This window comes from Corvus hawaiiensis, chromosome 2 (genome assembly GCF_020740725.1).
Source record: "Corvus hawaiiensis isolate bCorHaw1 chromosome 2, bCorHaw1.pri.cur, whole genome shotgun sequence".
Taxonomy (NCBI): Eukaryota; Metazoa; Chordata; class Aves; order Passeriformes; family Corvidae; genus Corvus; species Corvus hawaiiensis.
The window spans coordinates 83,598,775-83,621,292 of NC_063214.1; the positions used below are offsets into that span (position 1 = coordinate 83,598,775).

Genomic DNA, 22,518 nt, shown 5'->3' on the forward strand with positions numbered 1-22,518 from the left:
GCTGAGAAAATAAATGCATGAAATATACCTGATTTTCTTCATTGTGTCGTCTTTATGTCGTTATAAAAATTCAGTGTTAGGATTTTAGCATTTCATTATGCATTTAGGGCTTTGACAGCTGGTCTTGTTGTTTGTTCTAGGTATTTTGACCTTTCCTAGACACTTCACCTGTGAACTGTCAGAGGTGTCTGTGCATGTCAGACTTCATAGCTGGCAGTCATGAGTATGATTGCTTTGAAAATTGGATAGATAGATAGACAGGTTTTGTTTCCTGGATCATTTTAAGAGCAAAAGAAATAGGCTTTTTTTGTCAAGTTCAGTTGTCTGTGCTGAAGAATTTTTACTGTTTCCTAAGTATCTCTGAGCTTACTGATTAAGTTGTCTGCTCTACCATCTATTGACTAGAAAGACAACTGACATCATTTTAGTTTACCCATTAAAGTTACTATTTCTCCAGTCCTTCACCAAAGCTTTCCTATTAGGATGCCTGCAAAACACTGAACCAGAGATTAAGCAGCAACCATGCTGTGGCCAATTTTATCTTAGCAAATGGTGCCATTGCCAAGTCCTTTGTCAGGCAGACATGAAGTGTTCATTTTATGGGGAGAGGTGATGTGTATGGCTAAGGGCAAAGGCTTTGTTTTCATGAAAATAACTCTTGCAGGTAAAAGAGAAGGAAGGAGACCTAAACCCTGTGTTTTGGATATGTTTCCCTTATAGAAGTATTTTTCATTTTTCCTTAAAGAAGGAGTGTTTGACTCTCCCTAGCCAGTAGTTGGGGCAGAAGGAGGTTGGTGTATCTTAGTTCTCTAAATTTGTCTGGTATTGCCTTACCATTGTCTTGGCTGACCATGTGATGGTGAACATGACAAATGACTCACTGTGCAAACCAAAGAACCAGCGTAGCTCTTCTGTAGAAGAAATCAGTTGTTCCAACAAGAGTTGTTCATACAGCTCTGTTGTACTCGGATGGTATGTTGATCTTTGATTCCTGGGGGGCCTTCATCAAAATCCAGGATTAACCTTCAGTGTATCTGAGTTTCCAGTATCATGCCTGGGCTGGAGTGCTGGAATCCCTCTCCTACCTGTTGCTGTAGACAAACAGTGGCTTGGCTGTTCCTGTACAAGCCTCCTTTAGACTAACAAACACTACTAGCATTGAGTTCAGCATGAGAGCCAGCAGCCACTCATCCATCTGCCAGTTTTGTGTAGTGGGAAGTGATTAAAGCCTTTCTTTTGTTGAAGCTTTACTGGTGCAGTTAGGAATACCAGATTCTTGAGGCCAGAGCCTTGAATGCCTTAGGAGGAATGTGTTGCAGGATGGCCCGGGGCCTGCAAGGCTGGAAGAAAGGGAGCCTTGGCCCTGGCTTCTAGTTCTGGGACTGCTCAGAGATTTTGCCCAGTGACTGGTTTTGATACAAATGAGTAAACACAAAATTTAGCCTAAGTTTTATGGTCTTGCAATAAGTACAGTATGCTAAGTAAAATAATTTTTGAGTGGTTTATACACTTGGGTACTGCTATTAATCTATGAACATGAAACTTACACTTGTTCAGCATTAAATTTTAAGAGTTGCCCGAACTAAATGCCATTTTTTCCCCTTAAAAATTGAATATAGCATCTATTTAAAATATAACTTATGGTTTATATCAGCTAAAATCAGCTGTTCCACTTCTTGAAGTCTTTCCAGTTCTAAAAAGACCATCCTTTCTGTAGGGGAATGAATAATGTAGGTTAGCTTGTTTCTGTGAGCATTTATTACAGCCACGCAGAGCAGTTCCAGGAGAGGTTTTCTATTTCTTATTTAGCAGCAGTGAAAATCGCAATTATTCTGTTTACTTGGCTTGCCACTATGGCAAAGAGTAGCTCTTTGGACTGTGAAGAGGAAATGTTTGTTTTCTCTGGCTGCTCCTTGCATATGCTGCTCCAATTATAATTAAATATGAATATTTACTGATAAAATGGGGCATTTTTCAGGTTCGGTTAAATTGATTTTTTAAAATCCAAGATACAGGCAAAGGCAACCCATCTTGTGTTTTGTATAATGCTATTCATTATACAGAACTGATAGACAATGTAGCGAATCAATAAAATATCACCGTACATGTCAGATGAACATTAGGGCTGTAAATTCTTCATCAGGAAGAATCTGTAGGGGAAAAGAGGAAATAAAAAGCTAGATCAAAAGCGATGTGGGGAATTAATGTGGAGAAGATGAAAGGGAAGGAAACGAACAATAGGGTTGATGTAAGTGGAGGATTAGGTAAAGCAGAAGCAATCATTTTTTATGGAACAGATGAAAATAAATTGAGAATAATTGTTATGGGAGGTGCAAGTGGCGGCAAGTTGAAAATGACGTGTGTTTAATGGCCTTATGAAAACTAGGGCTTGCTCGTGAATTGTGCCTGTCGTTCATTTCCAAGGAGTAGCTTTCTAATGGTTCTTGTACTATGGTGTGCTGTTCCATCAGAGGCATTCACACAAGCTTATTGGATTCTTTTGAAAGTTAAAATACCGTGCTAGCATCATTCAACATTGTTTAGCTCCAGATAACAATTTTATTTAAAATATTTGAAGTCAGGCAAAGCCTCCATTCACATCTGCTGACTCTGTACCCACAACGCTAGGTTAACTGGCTTGTTTAAAGGAGCGTTTACAGACACAATTCATTACTTGGTTTTGCAACTTAACTCTGAAAGTTCCTAGAATACAAGATAAACTGAAATTATTATTAGGGCGAAATTTTATTTGTTTGTAAGCACACTAAGTGTTGTTAATAATGTTCTAGGAATAAGGAAAGCGTATTTTCCAAACCTGTGCATTAGGTTGATGTGCAGTTCTGTTATGAGGAGTACTTTGAGAATAATCAGGACCTGGTGTTATTGTGTTCCCTGGCTGTCCTCTGCTGTATCCCACTCCATGCAGAAGGTAAAGGAGCCAGATCCCTGGCTCTCAGATCTCTGGGTCATTCCATTCTCTCACAGAGCAGCAGTAGTGCTGTAAACTATCAGTGTCCTTGTGCTTGGGAAAGACCATGGAGGAAAATCGGAAGGGACAGTGCTACCTTCTTTCTTGAGTCTTTTTCCCACAACTAGTAGGGGAAGCCCTGAGTAGGGGGTGGAGGAGGCATTTGTTCTTAAGGGAAATTTGTTGCTCATTCGTTTAAGAGATTCTTTCTGGAGAATCCTAATTTTTCCCCCATAATTCTGCCTTACTACTCACATCAGTCAAGAGCTATGATGATTACACCGGTAGGAGATTTTGAAACTTGTTATTCCTGACTGTCCTCTGTTTGCCAAAGTTCATCTGTAAGTCAAAGCACTGGACATGGTGGTGCCGGAGGGAAGTCAGTGTGATGGCATGGTATTATGTACTTCTGTCACTAATAATTTGGAGGCTGTCTCTTTCAATGTTTTGCTGTTTTTCATAGCAGTATATTCAAGCCCACCTTCAGTCCTTGTTGCTCTGCCTGTGCTGTTCTCGATTCCTCACCACCTTTTGAATAATGAGGCCTTGAATTATAGACAAATGATGGTACCAAGCTCTTTATAGCCCTCTCCCTACCACTTATGATCTGTTTGATTTTTCTCATGTGTGAAGTTAGCTCTGTTAAGATGATTTTCTCAGTAGGGCCTCCGTATAGACAGGGACTATGATTCCCCTGCTCTGAAATTGTGTCCCTTGCCTTTTTGACCTTGTTATACAGACACTGTATCATTGAATCCGAAATTAATTTTTCATTTGCTGGTGTTTTCTTTTAATGTTACTGAACATTTTCCCCAAAGTTTGTTACTTGCTTTTGGAATTATTTTAAAAAAGGTTGATCAGCTTTTAAACACTTTTTGTCTCGTACGTCATTTTTTTCATTTTGCCTGCTATTTGCACTGTATTATATTTCCTGCTGATATACTTGCATATTACCTTTCAAGCTATTAAAAAATATTAGGAAGGTCTTAGCCTTTTCGCTTTGTTTCATTGACCATTTCCTAAATTTTCAGTTTCCAGCTACATTGATTCTCTGGATTTTAGGTGCAGCCTTCTGAAGGCCTGGATCTCAAAAAATGCCTTGTGCAGTTATATTTTCTCTTATTTTCTGGGTTAAAGCTTGGATGGAGCAAAATCTTTAATGTGGTCTTTTCAGTCTCTCTGGTGCTTCCAACTACTTGCTGTTATAATGTCAAAGTTAAATCTTGTTTCTTAGTGAGAATGAGTTTCACACTTCTCGAAATAAATTTAAGATGGGCTGCTTGCTCCCCCATATCCTATCGTTGGAGGTAAACTGCAATTGCTTCTATACTGTGTCTGTATACTGTCTTTGTGGAGTATAAGGTGAGTCATTTGGACTGGCTTATCCCCTTAAAAGCAGGGATGCTCCTGGCAGAGTTTAATGTGAATAAGGGAGCAAAATTAGTTCAGAATCATTGTGCTCCTTGCATTGAGCTCTTCTCCAGTCTCCTAAGAGAAAGAGGAATTTCTCTTATGGAGATTTTCTTGTTCTTTCATCCCCGAATGGAGCATCTCTGTATTCTCATGCAAGGACCATTTAAAATGACTGGTATAGTGGAGTCTAGACGAGTGTACAAGGGTCCTCATCTCTTACATAGGATGCTTTCTGCAATGTGTGTTAGACCCCAGACAGATTTACTGGGCTCAGGAATCATTCAAAAGTGCTGGGAGAAAGTGGAAAAATGTTGGGATTTCTAGGACTTCAAATACGAAAGCATTAGGATCCACAGATAAACTTCCCACATTTTCTTATCTCACTGATGTTTTTACAGCTACACTGGAGAAGATGAAATGATGGCTGCTAGAATGAAAGATTCTGTCTTGTCTTCCAAGTTTTTAGAAAAAGTTGATAGAAAATCGGGTTAAATATTAATGGAGTTTCTGAAATGTCTCAAAATGTTTAGAGATAGCACCATAGTACAATTCTGTGAAAGATAAGCCTTTTGTGACAAAACCTTCAAAAAAGAAGTCCCATGGGAATACATTTCCCATGGTATTTAAACCAGCATAGGCAACTGTAGTGTCAGGATGCCCCTTCTGTTGCTGCCTGAGAAGCAGAGCTCATGATTGTTGGGTATTTTCTGTCCATTTTCTTCCAATCTGACATCTAATTGGTATCTAATTCATATCTCCATAATATCAGTGTTGTAGTAAATAGGCAGCTTAATGTGTGGTGATTGCATGTTTTATTTAGGGCAGTGTAAAACTTACTCTGCTCTTTTTGACAGCTGTTTAAAAGATGTGTATTTTTTATTTGTCCAAAGTCTGAATATTTATAGGTGATTAAAATAAAGAGGTTGTTTAGCAGGTGCTGACTGCAATTTTGTAGCTGCAGTATCATAATCACTTCATGAGGTTTCTCTGTTGAGGAAATTGTCTTTGTTTAATGCTAAAGGATGTAGGTAATCTGTCTCTAATGCCAAATTATTTCAGGGTGTGCACTTCACTTTTTCCCCTACATTTACGTAGATCGGAAAACTGAATGTTCCAAACAACTTGTGGAACAGTTTCCATATCAACTTTTATGTACTAAAAATGTAATTAAAATTGTTCAACCTAAAACATGAAAAAGAACTCAAATTTAATTTATATGGATTTTTAAAAGAAAATATTGTTTCTTATTTAACTGTTTTTGTTAGCATGGTGAATTTGAATTTATCCCGGTAAAAGTCAGTGGCAAGCCACTGTCACCTATTTAAATGTAAGTAGCTGGAACCATGAGGAAATACTGAATTTGAAGAGGTATCTATTCACACACAGTGCTTTTATGCCTTTTGAGTGAATTCATGGTAATCAGGTTGTTAACATAAACAATGCCATCCCATTAACTTCTAAGGTAAATAGCATTAGATGCAAACATCTTTTTTACATTGCTACATGACTTGATTTGTTCTGCATATGGAAACACTTTAAAACTTTTTTGCATTTCCTCTTTTGTGTAAGTGGCTTATGACTCTTGTGATATCTCATCTTTTACCTGCTGTGTCAGCTTTGCATCCTTATCCCCTGTGCACTGGCCTGTGTTCTTCCCTTTCCTATTTATCACTGACACATCTGGAGTGGTGACATTCTTATTCCCTTTTCTGGGTTTATTTTAAAGCTAGAGGAGGCGTTTCTAAAGAGGGAATATGCTTACTACTACTAATTCCTTACAGTTCTTTATTTTCCCTGCAAGATGACTGGTGTGTTTCGATAAAAATGAGTATTTTTGTCTTGGCACTGGTCAAATATGCCCAAGAGAGATGATTCAAGTGTGTAGTTGGGGAGCAGGAAATGATGGAAGGCATTTGGTAAGGATTTCATGATGCTATTACTTCTGACCAGCTTCTGAAAAGTTATCAGATAAAGCACTTGCTTTGGTTTTAAAGCCATTGAGCTTTGAAAGTAACCAAACAATGGGAATAGATTTATAGCTATTTTTATTGCATCTAGACTCTTCTTCCTCAATGCTTATTTTTATTTCTAAAATGAAAGTCTGCTTATATCTCCTGGCTCAAAGAGACGGTCTCCTACAAACACTTTTTCTTATACTTGAGAAACATTACAGCTAGTCTAACTGTTAAAATTTTATTGTTTACCTTAATCCAAATGTTTGGTAGAGCGTCCAGAAGTGATCTTTTTGGCTGTTTGATCATAGGACATTGCAGATGAGATAAAAGAGATTTGGCTTTTGAAAGAATCAGGTTCGATTCTATGATATGCTTACTGTTCTGAGCCATCTGGGGCAATTTGGGGAAGATATGCAACAGCAGATATTTTGCATGTGAAGCTTTTAGTTGAAGTGGTGAATAACCTTGGACTGGGTATATCCAAAGCACTGGTGTTGACCTATATCCTGTTGTGACAGCTGAGAGCAGCAGGTTGGAACTGCTGGATGAAATCCATACCCAGTTGCCCACTGTACTTTCTTCTTGTCACTACACAATGTCAAATCAAAGACATTTTTTTCTTTCATTTTTTTAAAACAGTTGCTTATTCTAGCTGTTTACTAATTTAAAGAGAAGATAGACTTGGTACCATGGTAGGACCACGGGAAAAGTAATTTAAATCACTGGCAGACTATGTCCAGTCTGAGCATCCACCCTACATAACTAGGCTGAGGTGGAATACAACTTCCAAATAAAATAAAATAATGCTTTTTTTTCTCATTAGCTGTTTTGGTGCCTGCTGATTTTGTTGGATCTCTACATCAAGTTGTAAATGGTGTGTGAAATAAAACACTTCTCAGTTGATGGATATGATCCTCATGATTACAAATGCTCTTCAAATTACTGTAGTATGTTTTGTTTAGATCAGACATGGAAGTCTATGTGGTGCATAATGTTCAGTTTAGAAAGGAGATAGAAAGAAGACCAGTAGGAACTGGATATCTGGGTACTGCTACTGGGCTTAATACTCACTGGCCAGTATTAATCCCCGCCCCTCTCCTCTAATTATGAAAACAAAAATTAGAGACTTGCACATGACTTGTCAGCAGCATTCAATGCAGGAATTCATTAATTCTTGACTCTAAGCTTGAGATCCAGCTTCTGGTGATACAGTCTTATTTAAAAAAAAAGTAAAATCTGTCTTAGCTTGTGTATCCTTATTACATAGCTTTCACTGAATCAAATGAATATTCACTAAATGAATATATGTATTAGGTGAATGCTTAAAAAGAAAGAAATGTGTTCCAAAATGTGGATTTTCTAAAAGGGTAGTATGAGTTTTAGTCTGTTGTGTTTTGTAGTGGCACTTTGGTATGATAATGTCATTCTACCCTTTGAGAATTTATACTGTCAAGTGAGATAGGGCTTGGGATCTCTGTGTGCCTCTGAAGTGAAAGAATGGAAACTCGGCAGCTCAAAGTCATTTTGGAATCAGGCTTCCTTAGTGATTTCAGTATATAGACATGAATCATGACTCAATAGCTACTAAACCAGCGGTGTCTACCTTATCTACCTATCTATTTATCGATGTGTTTTTAGCTCCCAGCATAATGCTCCTAGTCACCCAGATCGTGTCATTGGTCCCTATGCTAAACCCCTTTTCCAGATAGAAAACAAGACTCTCCCTAACACATTATCCTATCAAACAAGGAAAGCTGAGTGCAATGCAACTTTCAAAGTGCCCTGTATGAACATGATAGTAGTACTGTTTGAACCACCTGCACCATTTTCTGGCCATCTAGGAACAATATCTGTAGCCAGGCTGGAGTGTACTTAGCTGGGCAGAGCCAGGGCTTTTGTCTCTGTAGAGCAAAGGGAAAAGGAAAGCAAGTCATGTTCTTTCTTCTTTTCCACACGGATCCTATAACAATAGACACCCATATTCCCCGTACCAGCTGTACTTTTTGTGTCTGAAGCTGTTGCCAGCAGATGTCAATTATTTTTAATCGCTGTTTTATTTTCTTGATGTAGTTTTAACTTCTGCACCCCCACCCCTTTTTGTAGCCTTAGTGGGCTCAGGCAGGTTACAAGTACAAGATGTCATTGTAATAATCACTCTGCAAGGAAAACTGAAGGAGTAAAACAAAGCATTTGCTGCAGTGAAGTGTTTTTGTTGTATACAGCCTCTCTACTAGGTTTTGCAGAGAGGATCACTTCCCTGGTGAATGCTTGAAGAAAGCCCTTGCTGATTAGAGGTGATGAAGGCCATCACTTCTCCCTCTCCTTTTGTTTTGATTCTGTTGTTGTTAAGCTGAGGAGCTGATGCCTGTTGTGTGCTCTTTTCCTTGGTCTCTATGCTGGCATGCTCCCATTTCTAAAGTGAGCTCTACCAAAGCAGCTAATGGTAATTTGCATCTATAAGTGCTACTTTAAAGAAAAGAGAGATAATTTCAATGTGTGCACATGTGTTTGATTTATTCTAGTGGTTATGTGCTATTTGCTGCTCTTGTGATTGAGGACTGCCCATTCTGTGAATGTGCTTAATACTTTGAAAACTTGAAAGTTATGATGGCACCCCACACAATGTCAAAATGTGCATTTGAAGTAAAAGCCCAGCAATTCAGATCATCTGGTCTTGTTCATAGCAGGTAAAAGGCTGCCTTGATGACACTTAGAGCAAATGAATTTCTCTCCTGCAGTCATGCACTGAATAAATTGCTTGATCTAGTTCGGTACAAAAGGACATGATCTATAAATAGTTAACAGAGCTTTCTTCAGGATAAGTGATCTATAGACTGGAACTCTCTCTTGGGGTCTTTTAAAAAAGTAAGTGCTGATATGAACAAAAGGAAAGTTTGTTTTAAAAAAAGGCCTTTTTAATGAGATTGAAACTCACATACTTTAACTTCCTTTTGAAAGCATCTGGCCAACCACTTCAAAAGTCCAAAAGGCTAACCTTACAGAGACTTGAAGAAAAGAAAAAAGGTCAATCTGCTAATCTGATGTGAATATATTGTCAATAACTGAAAATACAAGATAAAACAGCTGGTTAATTTGAATCAAAGAAATTGCTGTCATATAAGCATCAGTGAATTCAATTTTTACAGTTTTGGGCTTAAAGGAACTTCTTTTTGTGACATTTTTATGCATTTGTCGATATACCACACTGTTGGCCACAGGGTCTCTCTGTCCTATATGCTCTTTCATGCACTTTTTTTGGCAACTAATCTTGCAGGTTTTTAGACTGTTGGTATTTGTGATAAGCAAAACTTCTAAGACATTTTAGTGTGCTAAAGGAAGCATCCATCTACCAAATTTTCATCATCGGGTATTTTAAGAGGGAAGAAAAATTCTATAAAATCATAGACTCATTAAGGTTGAAAAGTATCTCCAGGGTCATTGAGTCCAGCCTTTATTCGAACACACCTTGTCAGCTAAACCATAGCACAAAGCCTGACTTTCCAGGAGAATGCGGTGGGAGACAGTGCCAAAGGCTTTACTAAAGTCCAGGTAGACGATATCCATGGCCTTTCCTTCATCCACTAGGTGGATCACTGGGCCATAAAAGGAGATCAGGTTGGTCAAGCAGGACCTGCCTTTCCTAAACCTGGCCTGACCCCCAGTTGTCCTGTCTATGCTGTGTGATTGCACTCAAGACAATCTGTTCCATAACCTTCCCCAGCACCAAGGTCAGGTTGACAGCTCTGTAGTTGCCCAAATCCTCCTTCTGACCCTTCCTGTAGATGAGTGTCACATTGGCCAACCTCCAGTCATCTGGGACCACCTCAGTTAAGCAGGACTGATGACAAATGATTGACAGTGGCTTGGTGAGCTCTTCCACCAGCTCCCTCAGTACCCTCAGATGGATCCCATTAGCCCCATGGAGCTGGGAGTGTCTCTGGCACAGCAGGTCACCAACTGCTTTCTCCTGGATTGCAGAGGCTCTGTTCTGCTCCCTGCCCCTGACTGCCACCTCAAGGGCTGGCTGTCCTGAGGAAAACCAGTCCTTCTGTTAAAGGCTGAGGCAAAGAAGCTATTAAGTACCTCAGCCTTTTCCTCAGCCTTGGTTACAATGTTCCCCTCAGCTTCCAATAAAGGATGGAGGTTTTCCTTGGCCCTCCTTTTTTGTTGTTAATGTATTTATAAAAACACTTTTTATTATATTTCCCAGCAGTGTCCAGATTGAGTTCTAGCTGAGCTTTTGCCTTCCTAATTTTCTCTCTACATGATTCTTGTACTCTTCCTGAGTTTGCTGCCCCTTCTTCCAAAGGTCATACACTCTTGTTTTTTTCCCGAGTTCTAGCAAAAAGCTCCCTGTTCAGCCAGCTTGTCTTTTGGCACATAGGGATGGCTTGCTCCCATGTCTTTAAGATTTCCATCTTAAAAGTATGTCCAGCCTTTCTGGACCCTTTGTTAATAATGGTGGTTTCCCAAGGGACTCTGAATTGTTAGGTTCTCTTTCCCTGAGTTGAGACCAGTCATCTTGAAAGTGCTCTCAATATGGATTTCCCCGCAAAAGCCTGTATGATCTTGGACACCAGGCTAGTAGATGTCAGTGTATTCTTTATTTTTGCAAGGTGCTGCACTTGGGTTGGGTCAACTTCCAGGTATCAGTACAGGCTGGGGGATAAATGGATTGAAAGCAGGCATACTGAGAAGGATTTGGGGGTGCTGCTGGATGAGAGGCTTCATGGGAGCCAATAGTATCATGGGCTGCATCAAAAGCAGCATGGCCAGCAAGGTCGAGGGAGGTGATGCTGTCTCTGTGCTCTGGTGAGATCCCACCTGAAGTGGCATCAACCTCACAGACTTCTATGATAAATTGACAGGATTTGTGGTCTAGGGGAGAGCAGTGAATGTAATTTACCTTGACTTTAGCAAGTCTTTTGGCATGATCTCACCCAACAAAATAAAAAGCCAGTTGAGTGGTCAGACTCAGTGGGCCATGGTTAATGGGTTGTACTCTACTCAGAGGTCATCAAGGGACTACAAGGGTCTATATTGTGACCAGTTGTGTTCAACAACCATTTCAATACCTGGAGGCAGCAGTAGGAGTGCACAGTCATAAGATTTACAGGAGACAGAATTGGAGAAAGTGCTCAATGCAGTCAAGGGCAATGCTGCCACCCAGTGGGACCTCGACAGGCAAGAGGAATGGGTTAATGGGAACTTTGTAAAACCGAGCAAACTGAATGTCTGTCTTGTAGACGCAGTATTTGATGTAGTCTGAGTTTTGAGTAGAAGGATCTAATGACCTCCCTCTATCTGCAGTCTACACCTCTGTTAACAGAGCACAGGGCACTGATAGCAGCTTTTGGCGCCAGAGCATCCTGCTGGCTCAATCACGTCCTCCTGACGTGTCTGCCCACATCTCCAAGTGCTTCTCCACAGAGCTGCTCCCTAGCCAGTCAGGTTGTAATGTATCTTTGCGATGGGTTCATCCTTCTCACATGTTGGACTTAAAAATAAGTCTTGAATCTCACAAAGTTTTCATTAGCCCCTCCCTCTTGCCTGTCTAGGCCCCCCTGGATGGCAGCCCTGCTCTTGAGTGTTTAACCCAGTTTTGTGCCATCTGTAAACTTGACAAGAGTACACTGTCACCTCTTCCAGGACATGGTCCTGGAAAATGTCAAACACTTTGAGTGTTATCAGACCCCGGGTCACTAGCAAATACAGTCCAAAGAACAGCAGAAAAAGCATATACAAGAGGGAGCTTAACTAAGAAGAACTGCCCACATGGGAAATCTTACTGGGTTTCTTTGCATTTATGCATAATTCATTTGCATTTATGAATGACAACATGTGAAGTACTATTTAGTTGCTGCTGTTTCCTAATGTGGCAGATATGACTCTGTTTTTGTTCAAGGTTCTTAAAGACAATGTGGGGAAGTTAGAACACGTTGTATAAGAAGACCTAATAATTTCCAAGACAACTCTGCAAATTACCACAAGTTCTTACAGGCTCCAGGTAGCCAGTAATTTTCATGATAAAGGAAGTGTGTTGTGGTTATTGGCTATGGGAATGTATAGAGAGATGCAAGATAGTGTTTGAACTCTTCTGCTGGCTGGGAAAAACTTTTTTACATTAAAAACTAGCAAAATATTTTACAAAATGCCTGGGGTTTCGTGCATCATGCTTCTGAAGAAAGTCTTGGGCTCATCAGCCTCATAAAGACTTTCCTCACGTTCTTGAGGTTGCATGGGACTGCAAAAGGTAAGGGATGATAGCTTTGAAACAGGACAGTTTTCACTTGCCTTTTCCATTCTCATGTGCTTCTTCGTTGGCTGGACAGTAGATTAGATGAGAATTTAATGCATTTTGTGAAAACTGGGAACCAAAAGCCGCTTTATCCAACTCAATTTGGCTTAGTCTGAGATCACTGCAGACTGCTGCTGAATAATGCTGCCTACAGCTGGACTTCTATTGCCACACTGTACTACAAGTCCTCTGGCCACCTCCTCTTCTGCACAAGAAGCAATACCTATCCTTTACCTCATTCATAAAAATGTAAAGAATCTCATTGCTGTTTGGCATGGTGCAGTTCGCAGTGATGGAGGTGATGAGTCTTCTGCTTGGGACTGTTACTCTTTCTACAGAAGAGGACAGCTTTGCTTTACGTAGGCTTGAACAAAGTCCTCAAACATATAAGCTACCTCGCATTTGCAACAATGATGCTTGCTGCTATTGTTCCTTCCTTGCAGGAATGATTTAAGGTTTCACGTTGTAGAGCCCTTGCTACCCACTGGATGTGCCTTAGATTAATGGCAGTTGAAGGGATTGGAGGCTATGACAGTGAATACTGATATGTTTCCTGTGAAGAGTAATGTCTGTTTTCCTGAAAAGTACATCTTCATGGGCAGCGGTCTTGATCAGAGAAAGACCTTCAGCAGGGCAGGTCTGCAGAGGGTGACATTTTATTTTGTAGATAATGATTGATTCGGGAATGCCATCACTTCTGCTGTAGCAAGAGGTAGAATTTAGGGCTGTAAGTAATATGGCTAAGGGTGGCATAGCCAAGTAGTTAGGGCCAGGACTCTTGAGTTGAACACCATGCTGAGAGGCAGAATTGAAACCATGGGATTAAATCAACAGACTTAAGTTAGTCAGACTCAAGGCTGGCATGAGGAACTTCAGGCATAATGTTTTGAAGCATCAGGCAGGAAACAAATGCTTCAGCTGCCCTCCAGTCTCCTGGAAAACCACCTTCATTTCCAGGAGAAAAAAAGTGACATGTGCCAGATGTACGCGAGACTCTGCATTAGTAAATTAACAGGGCTATAACACTCAGGCTTGTGCTGCCTTCTTTAATTGCCTGACATGCACATAGAATGCCAAATTATGTTCTCTAAAGGAAACTGAATGCAGATTATGCTTTGCAGCTCTTTGCACTATTGGTTAGCTGGTATCTATCATGCTGAACATCAGGAACTCACTCCACAAGAGGTGAAGGGGCTGCTACTTGTGTAGTTCAGGTGCATGCCAGCGTAAGTCTGCAAAGTTGTGACAATGGGGTAAGCTGTTGACCTTTTTCTTCCATTGTGTCTTGGACTTGTCACTCTTCTTTCTGAGACCTCATTTACGGTAGCTTTTGTATTGGAAATAATTTTAAAGGACTGTGGCTGCTTTTATCTTTTATGTCCTTACCTAGGGACAAACAAACCTTTTAAAAAAGGAATATTTCACCACCACTATGCCAGTGGATGTAGTGCAGCAATGCAAACATAGCTACTGTAGATGCACATACACATATGTGTATGCTTGGAACTGAGTAGTTAAGGATAAAGCTAGACTATATAGCTGTGGTGTAAAGCACAGTGTGACCCACTGCAGGAGTGAATTCACTGGGATCTTCTCCCTACAGTTGAAGTGTTAGCATCCATTGAATGGTGATTTGTTCTCGGCTGTTTTAGGAGCACAGAAGCAAAGTAAGATGCAAAGTAGTCAGTGTAATGTCATTAGTTAATCCCCATGTCTGCCTTCATACCCTAAACCCCCACCCCCAATCCCCCAAGCCTAAAGCAAAAAGGTCCTGGTTTTATTGCGGTATTAGGTTCAACTATGACATCCATTGCTAGAGGAGGAATGAAGGCAAATGCAAACTTCTGACGAGTACTTTTGCTGTCTTCTCTCTTCCCCTATTTCGCCCCGCTGGTCTTGCTAGACTGTTGGCTGTTGAGCTGCAGAAAGAAGGTTTGCTCTGTTAGGTAAAGTATTGGTTTGATTTCAATCCCCATCTGGTTTTTGGTACACCATGTCCCATCTTCCCCTTCACCCTGCCTTTTCCCTCATTTGTAGTAAGAGTAACATAGTCACTACATGGTAAATATCTTACCCTCAGTCCTTGTTAATTTTCTCTGATATCTTGACCTCCTGTCTTTGTCATCCTACCTATTGGAGTATAGATAGCTAAATTTCCTTGGGATTCTCTTGGCTTTGCATCCTCAGTTGGTTACATGCAGTGCTAATAACGCAAAGGTGGTGCGGTCAATCCCCATATAGGCCATTAACTGTAAGAGTTGGACGTGATGATCCTTGTGGATCACTTTAACTGAGAATATTCTGTGATTTCTATGATCTTCCCCAGTTGCACATACCATGGTGAGCTGCAGGTGAAGGCAGCTAAGACCCTGTAGCTCCATTCTGTGAGAAGACTGCTGCAGTTTATGGGATATGCATTAGTTCATATAACCCTTCCCCTGACCCTCTATTCTTTCTTGAATAGGGAAACCGTAATAGTGGCAATATATTGTCTGCTGGTTTCTCTATTGCACATAAGCAGCCTAGAGTGCCACAGTTTGTTTAGACTTAGCACCTGCTTGCCGTCTCTCCTTTCAGGGTGGTTTCCACTAGAAATGTTTTGATACTAACGTAATCTGGAATCAATAATGGCGAGACTCGTATAGACCCTTGTGAGGGATTTTGGACAGGTCATTTACAGCTGTGAGACACTTGGTTTACTTCTCCTTTGCTCATCTGTACAGTGGCAAAAGAGCTAATGATTAAATTGAGTTTGTTGGTGAGGTATTGACTTGCCTCCTGCCCCTGGAACACCCTTTGCTAGAACTGTAGATAGCGGCTATAGATTTTCTGTGAGGCTGTGTGTAAATCCTACACTGCCACAAGCAGTGCAGTGTACACTTGAAGGTTCTTTTGGGGACCAGTAGCCTGGTCTGCTTTGATGCTATCTCACCTCTATCCCTGGACACACATGGTAAATGATGTTTTCAGACCCAGACTCCATGCAGACAGTCTTTCTCTGGTTTTAGTGATAACGACAGAACTTTTTAAACAATTACCTTACCAAAGTTCAGTTGGTAATCAAAGAGGGGTGAGATAGAGCACTGGATTTGCATTTCTCCATTTGGAAAGTCTTTTTCAGATGGTTCTCCTAGTCTCAATAAAAACAGTATTTGCTGATACGTGTTTGCTGAGAGCAGGCTGGGTTCACCAGAGTGTTCCAGCTGCTCTGCAGTGCTCTGGAAATACAAACCAGCTGCAGGTCTGGCTTAACTGAAGCCAGGTTTCTGGCTGGTTTGCATCACTGGAGCAGTGTAAAGTACCTGAAGCATGCCAGCTAATCTGGCCTATTGGTGAACCATTATAAATGACTTGTTTTTCTTCTTGTTCTTTACATGTAACTTTATTTATAGTTAAAGCCCATGGAAATTGCGTAGATTGTATCACTAAGGCCAACTTCGTATTCTGAACTAAAGTCTATAAAATTTGAGGGTTTTTTAAGCCAGAACTTTTTCTTCTTAACTGAAATAAATTTATCAAATTACACACTGCTCCTCTGCACTTGTTATGGATTTCTTTTAAGATGCTTCTTCTTCTTCTAAGATGAAATAATGATAAGTCTGAGACCCAAAAAAGTAGGCTTTATAAATTTTATTTTGTAAAGTGTGTGCTCAGCTTTTATTCTAAATGCATTAAATTTTTTCTAGTTTATTGAGAGTGTATGCAATAGTTGTGTCATTATCTCTATTGTCTGAAATTTACTGATTAGAAAATATTTTGGAGATTTTGAGAGAGGAAAGAAATTGGCCAACCATGATTTTTCTTCTGTTTATGGTAAATTATATAACTGAAATCGTAGTTACCTACCTTCAATAGTATGATGAGTGTTCAAAACATGCCATAAAAATTCATCACTAATTGTATTAGTCCATATATAATAAATTTTTTCATAATCATCTCACTTTTTTCAGAACCCAGAATTTTTTGCTCTTCACCTAGAAATATTTTTGTATAATGAATATGGGATGGTAAAAAACCCCCCACTTTCTGGATAAGCATATTGGCATTCAAGTCAGAAATTGTATTCCTCTGATCAACTGTATATTGAAAGAAAACATGTCAGAATTTGCAAAGTTTTTCTAGACTTCGAGGCAAAACGCCGAAGAATTAATTACTGCCTCATATTAATTAAGATAACAATGCAAAGCCCTTCATTAGAAGCATAGGAAAAGTTCTTCCTTGGTCCTTGGAGAGAATATTATATGCAAGCCCTGTTGTGTGGGTTGCAAGGTGTCACTGGAATTTATATGCATTACTTGTCTAATTGCAGTAAATGTAGCATGTCCAGATAGGTTTAAAAGTTGGATGGCTGTTTGTTACTTGCTGGAAATCACTTGAAACCTTGCTACTCAGAGGCAGCTGTTCACAGGTCCTTCACCTCTCCCCAGAGATAGCTGGAAGACTCTGTTGTTGGACCCTGTCTTTTATGGCAGAAGCAGTAAACATGACAGGTTGTTTGGGAGCCATCTGTTTTAAAATGGTTGCTGCTTTGTATGCAGTAATGAACTTGAGATCAGTTTTCTGTCTGTCTTCATAGTAACAGCCTTGTTTGGTGTCACAACAGGTGGAAGTTGATGGGATGAAACTAAATGTGACCAGCGAGTGGAACCTGGCTTCACCCTTGTTGTCTGTCACCATTGATGGCACTCAGAGGACTATACAGGTAATCTCCCCAAAGTGTCTTTGGGCATACAAATAATACTGAAATGTGGGGTCTAAACTTGCTGCATCATAAAAATTACGTGATGTTGTATAAACAGCATAATGTTTCTACTTTGAGACAAATTCACTCCACTAAAGCTCTGGATGCACTCAAAGTTACTTATCAAGAGTTTTGAATATCTTGCTTTTAATGAGAAGTTCCTTATTTAGACAGAAGTTTACCCCAGCTTATAGGTTCTCTTTACTTAGTGGCTTGGGAGAAGATAGAGTTTCTTAATCATGTAAAAAATAAGAAAGGGTTTACTGAAAAAAACCCAACCAACCAAAAAACTAATCAACTGAGACAAAGCAAAAAAACCTCCCTCCTAACCAACAACAAAAACCCATGTGGTGGCCTACAGTAAAATTAGTCTCTTCCTCATGTTTGAGTTGTGTGATTGTTACACTTTTGGGCCTTTGCAGTTTGAAAGTCATAGGACAGCATCTCCCATGTAACATATTTTTTTATATACTTTAAAGAAATATGATTAGTTCCATGATTTGAGAGGATAAACATAGAAAACATCCCAAACTTATGTGGCTCTAAGAAAAGAGGACTGAAAAGGTTGAAGTGGTTGTATATGCTTTCCTTCTGAACACTTATGTGTTTGAAACATAAAAAAGAGAAATGAAAAAAGAGAATGCTTTTCTAAATGTAACCACATTCAGGATTTATATATTTATTGACAAATCATTTATTTACAAATATCTATTGATCCTGGCAGTAGTGAAAAAGAAATCAAAACTGACTGAAAGTATTTTTCTGCATACAGCAGTATCTATTGCCTATATATTTATCAGTGATGCAATGGTCAGATTTTTCATAATTTACAATGAAATGTGTGAGTTTAGTTTTTCATTTTCACCCCTGGTAGATTACCCAACTGGAAATACTATTTTTGTTCTGATTGAATTTAAAAGACTGCAACTTGAAAATAATAAATTATTCTTTCAAGGGTAGTATTGCCTGAGAGTGAAATTTTCATTATGTGCCTGTAATTCTGGACTTAAGTTCTGTAGATTTCTTGGGAGGTTTATGCTAGCCTCAAGGAGTGTGTATGTCTAAAATAATTTTCTATTTTTAGGTGTGTTTTTCTTTTTTACTATTTTAGTACTGGTCCATTTTGGTGCCACTTTATAAAGTACATTCCTAATTTTGAACAGGAAAAAATACCAATGTATGAATGTATAAAACCTGCCTAGGTGAAAAGCATTATATTTAGAATGGATAACTGTATGCACAAGACCTCATTGCAAACTGTATTACTACATGACTGGATATATAACTAATAGTAGTAACACAATTTAGCTAATAATAGTTGAACTGGTGCATAAAATTAGTTTCAGAATTAATGATCATATGATCTGAGGAAGCTTTCTTCTAGGAGCTGAGCCAGCAATAGTGTTACTTGCACTCCCTGAGTACAACCAAACCCTCTGAAATACTGCAGATCTAGCCACAGCAACATGCAATGAGCTGACTGCATGGTATCTAGCCAACAGAATGTGGAATAAGCACATATGTTGTTTCCTTCTCAGATTTTATCTGCCTTTGCTTTTAGCAAAGAAACTCAGTAGCTTGAGAAGTTATTAATCTTTTAGTGTATATATGTAAATTTGTGGGAACCTTAAACTTGACCTCTGCTATTCGCTCACTGGAATCAAAATTGGTTTTTTGGTTATATATTTCTGTAGACTTGCTCCACTGCAAGAACCAAATTAGACAAGTGTATTTCTGTAGGTCAATTTGTCTCCAAAAGCAATTGACCCCTGAGTCTTGAGGTATCTTCTTTCTGCAAAACTTAGCCCTAGAGCCATTTAAGCAACAAATATGGATGAATCAAGTAATTCCAGCTGTGCTTTATTAATTTTCAGCCAATCTAATTTTTCTTCATAGTTAGTTTCATTCTTCTAAATTTGCTCAACCAAATACAATCTTTGTGAACATTTTATTTCTTTGAAGGTTTCATTTATGCACCTTTGGCTTGATCCTGTGGTCTGGCCACAATCTAGCAAAGCACTTAAGCATAGAAACAGGAAATAAATAATTTTAAAATGTCTTGGTTTGAAATATATTTATGTAAATTATAGTCTAGACATTCATATTGTTACATATCTTTTGCATGTTTAAAAATAAGTAATTAAGCATGCTTCTGTATTTTCACTCCTCTGCTAAAGGCTCAGTGAGAATTAGAGCAAAGCAGAGCACCAACTCTGCTGCAGAGTTATGAAGGGCCTTTGAGTTTAAAACCCATATTTTCTAGGACAATTTCTAGAGTACGGGACCTAAGAGCTTGAGGAGAAGTATATGCCCTGGTCATAGTCTGTCTAGGGCATACCAGGGCACAACAAGGATGTGTGGCAGCCCCCCTCCTCCTGCTTTTGTTTCCTGTGTGAGGAAGCCCATCTGCGTGTGGCAGATGGGAGCTGCGGAGTGCCTGGCCAGGTCCCCAGATGAGAGTGGGACCAGAACCCTGGGGTATACTGCAGGTCCTGTGGCTGCAGCATAAGGGCTCTGAAGTCTTTGTGCTGCTTTGGCTTACTGTGAAATCCGTAGGATGTCATACAAAATGATGAAGTGATGAAAACTTGGGATCGTTTGAGGAAGAGATTTCTGAGATAGTCTCCAGGGATGGGGGTGTGGGCAAACCCCATGGCATTTCTTGTAGTGCTCAGATTTCATCATGGGATTTTTTTTGTGGCTGTTTTTAGCTAACCCCAGTTTCTCAGCAGTTTCTCTGCTTTTGACTAGATTCTACCTCTCATTTGGTGAGGCTGAATTTAACACATCCTGAAGTGTAGGATTTTGCTCACCAAACAAATTACATTTTTTTGTACAGAAATACTTCACCAAAATGGTTTCCTATACTTGTTTCAAAGATGTTAATGATTTAGAATTTAACTTACAGCTAACTATTATGAATTTGGACTTTGCTGAAAATCAAAGAACTACAGAAATATAGTTACAATACACCTTCCTCAGATTTGAAGGCATTGGGTTTTATTTAGTTGCAAATGTATATTTAAAATACTTATATATATAAAACAGGATTTGAATATGATATAACCTTTTAGACAATATTTAGAATAAAAATAAATGAAGAAATGAGTGTTTCAATGATTCCTGTGAAGAGTTGAGTGGAAAAGGGGATGTTGATTTTTAGCTGTGGAAAAGAAAAATAAAAACTCCAGTGGAAACTGGAAGGGAAAGTGGTGCCTCAGTATGGTGTCCTGGAAAGTAATGACAGTTGGAAGAAAGACAACAGGCATATTTTGGGTCAATGAGGGCATTTTTACTCCTCTGTCATGTCCTCATGACATACAAGTAAGGTAGTTTTCAGTGAGCACTGTGCCTGTAGAAGTAAGTTGTCTATGACCTCTTCTGTCTCCCAGTTCATATGGGCTGGGGAGCAGGTGGAAGGAAAGAAGGCATAAGGTGTCTTTTTCAATAGAGTTTGAACATCTTTTATTCTTTCTGGGAACTAGAATCTAAGGGGACCTTAAGATAAATCAAGGAATCCATGAAGTCCAGCAGATGGACTTGAACCTAACTGCAGCTCTGTCCTTCCTACAGTCAGGTTGCAAGTAGGTTCCTTCTGCTGGGACACTGCACAGGAAGATCAGGTATCTGCAGAGTGAGCAGGTTGCTCCAGGGAAAAATGCATGTAGGAGGAGGAGATCCTCAAACCAACAACTACTTGTGTTTGGGCAAGTTCTCAAAAACCACCCCACTGACCATTCAGATTTGAGGGTGCTCTATGGCAATGCTACATGGACAAATTTTACAACTGCTTAGTGCTGTTGAATGCTGTACCTTCATCGATCCCATCATCAAACACTCAACTCATCCTTAAGCACCTTTTACTTGCAGATAGTTCCCTGTAGCAAAAGGATGCTGAGCCAGAACCATAGAATGGTTTGATTTATTTGTCACCATCTTTGCCAATACTTTTGTACCCCTTAGTTCTGTCATATGCACCCAGCCTTTTCACTGCCAAGCTGTCGGGCCCACAGCTCTGCTATCTTGCTGTTATGAAACCTTCTAGCCTCTAAAGGTAGTGTAAGCATTCTGCCTGGACACTGGAAAACTTTTCGTGGCTTTTGGCACCTTCAGCAAAGCATTTTTACAATGGCATTGGTGATACCTTCTTTTTTATTTCCTGGCTTTCAGAGAATTAGTCTCTGATGAACTGTAGCTCTGTAGGATGTAGACAGAACTCAACTGGACAAGGCCCTGAGCAGTTCAGTATCACTTTGACATTAGCCTTGCTTTGAACAGGGAATATGACTACCTGATTTCCAGAGGTCCCTTCCAGCCTAACTGTTCTGTGTCTGTTGGGCATCCCAAACTCTACAGTAAAAAGGTCTTTATCAGTCACAGCAAGGTGTAATTAAGAGAATAATGGAGTTGCTAAACAAGAACATGATCCTGTAAAGCTGAAATCATCAGTCTCAAGCTTCAAGTGTTTTTGTGAATGAAATAGATGAAGATTTATCAGAGGAGCTTTCTCTACTTAGTGTTAAAGGGAATTTGGTGATGGCATCACTTACTTTTTCATTTAATTTATTTATTGCATCAACAATTGCAGCAGGAGTAGTATATTCTGCATCCTGGGGTATGACAAATGTAAGTGCTTCTCTGATACAATGTTTCTTTAGATTATTATTTTGGTCTATAATAACAAAAAATGAGAATGCTGTAGGTTATGAAGTCTTTGTTCCAGGGAAATGTCTGACAGGAGAACAAAGCCTATGCCCAAGTATTCATTTCCTACAACTCTTCAGAGACTTTTTAAATATGTGTGATTTTTTTACTTTTTTAAGAAAAATTACCTTTTTTCATTTTGCTGTTTTGAGATCTCAGATGTAATCTGTGATAATGATATGATACATTATATAGGTTTTCAATCTAAAGTACCATTACCTCAGAACACTCATTTTCTTAACCTCTGAAAATTATTTTGGGGAGGTTTAGTGAGCAGTGTTCATGACTGCTTGACAGTCCATTTTTTAGTGCTGCCAATTACTGCACATACTCTGCTGTTGTCCTTTAACCAAGATTTCAAAATTATTCTTGCTAAGTTGTCTCCAGGAGAGGGACTCAGAACGATCTGCAAACAGACAGAACCTTAGTTATCCTATAC

The 22,518-nt window shown here is 39.4% G+C and overlaps 1 protein-coding gene across 1 annotated transcript in view; it reads left to right on the top strand.

The window, feature by feature from the left end:
- Nucleotides 1-22,518, top strand: part of PCCA (propionyl-CoA carboxylase subunit alpha) — a 273,709-nt gene that overhangs the window by 186,421 nt on the left and 64,770 nt on the right. The window contains exon 20 of the mRNA XM_048295883.1: nucleotides 17,238-17,336. Within this exon, the coding sequence (XP_048151840.1) occupies nucleotides 17,238-17,336 (99 nt within the window). The remainder of the gene's footprint in view (nucleotides 1-17,237; nucleotides 17,337-22,518) is intronic.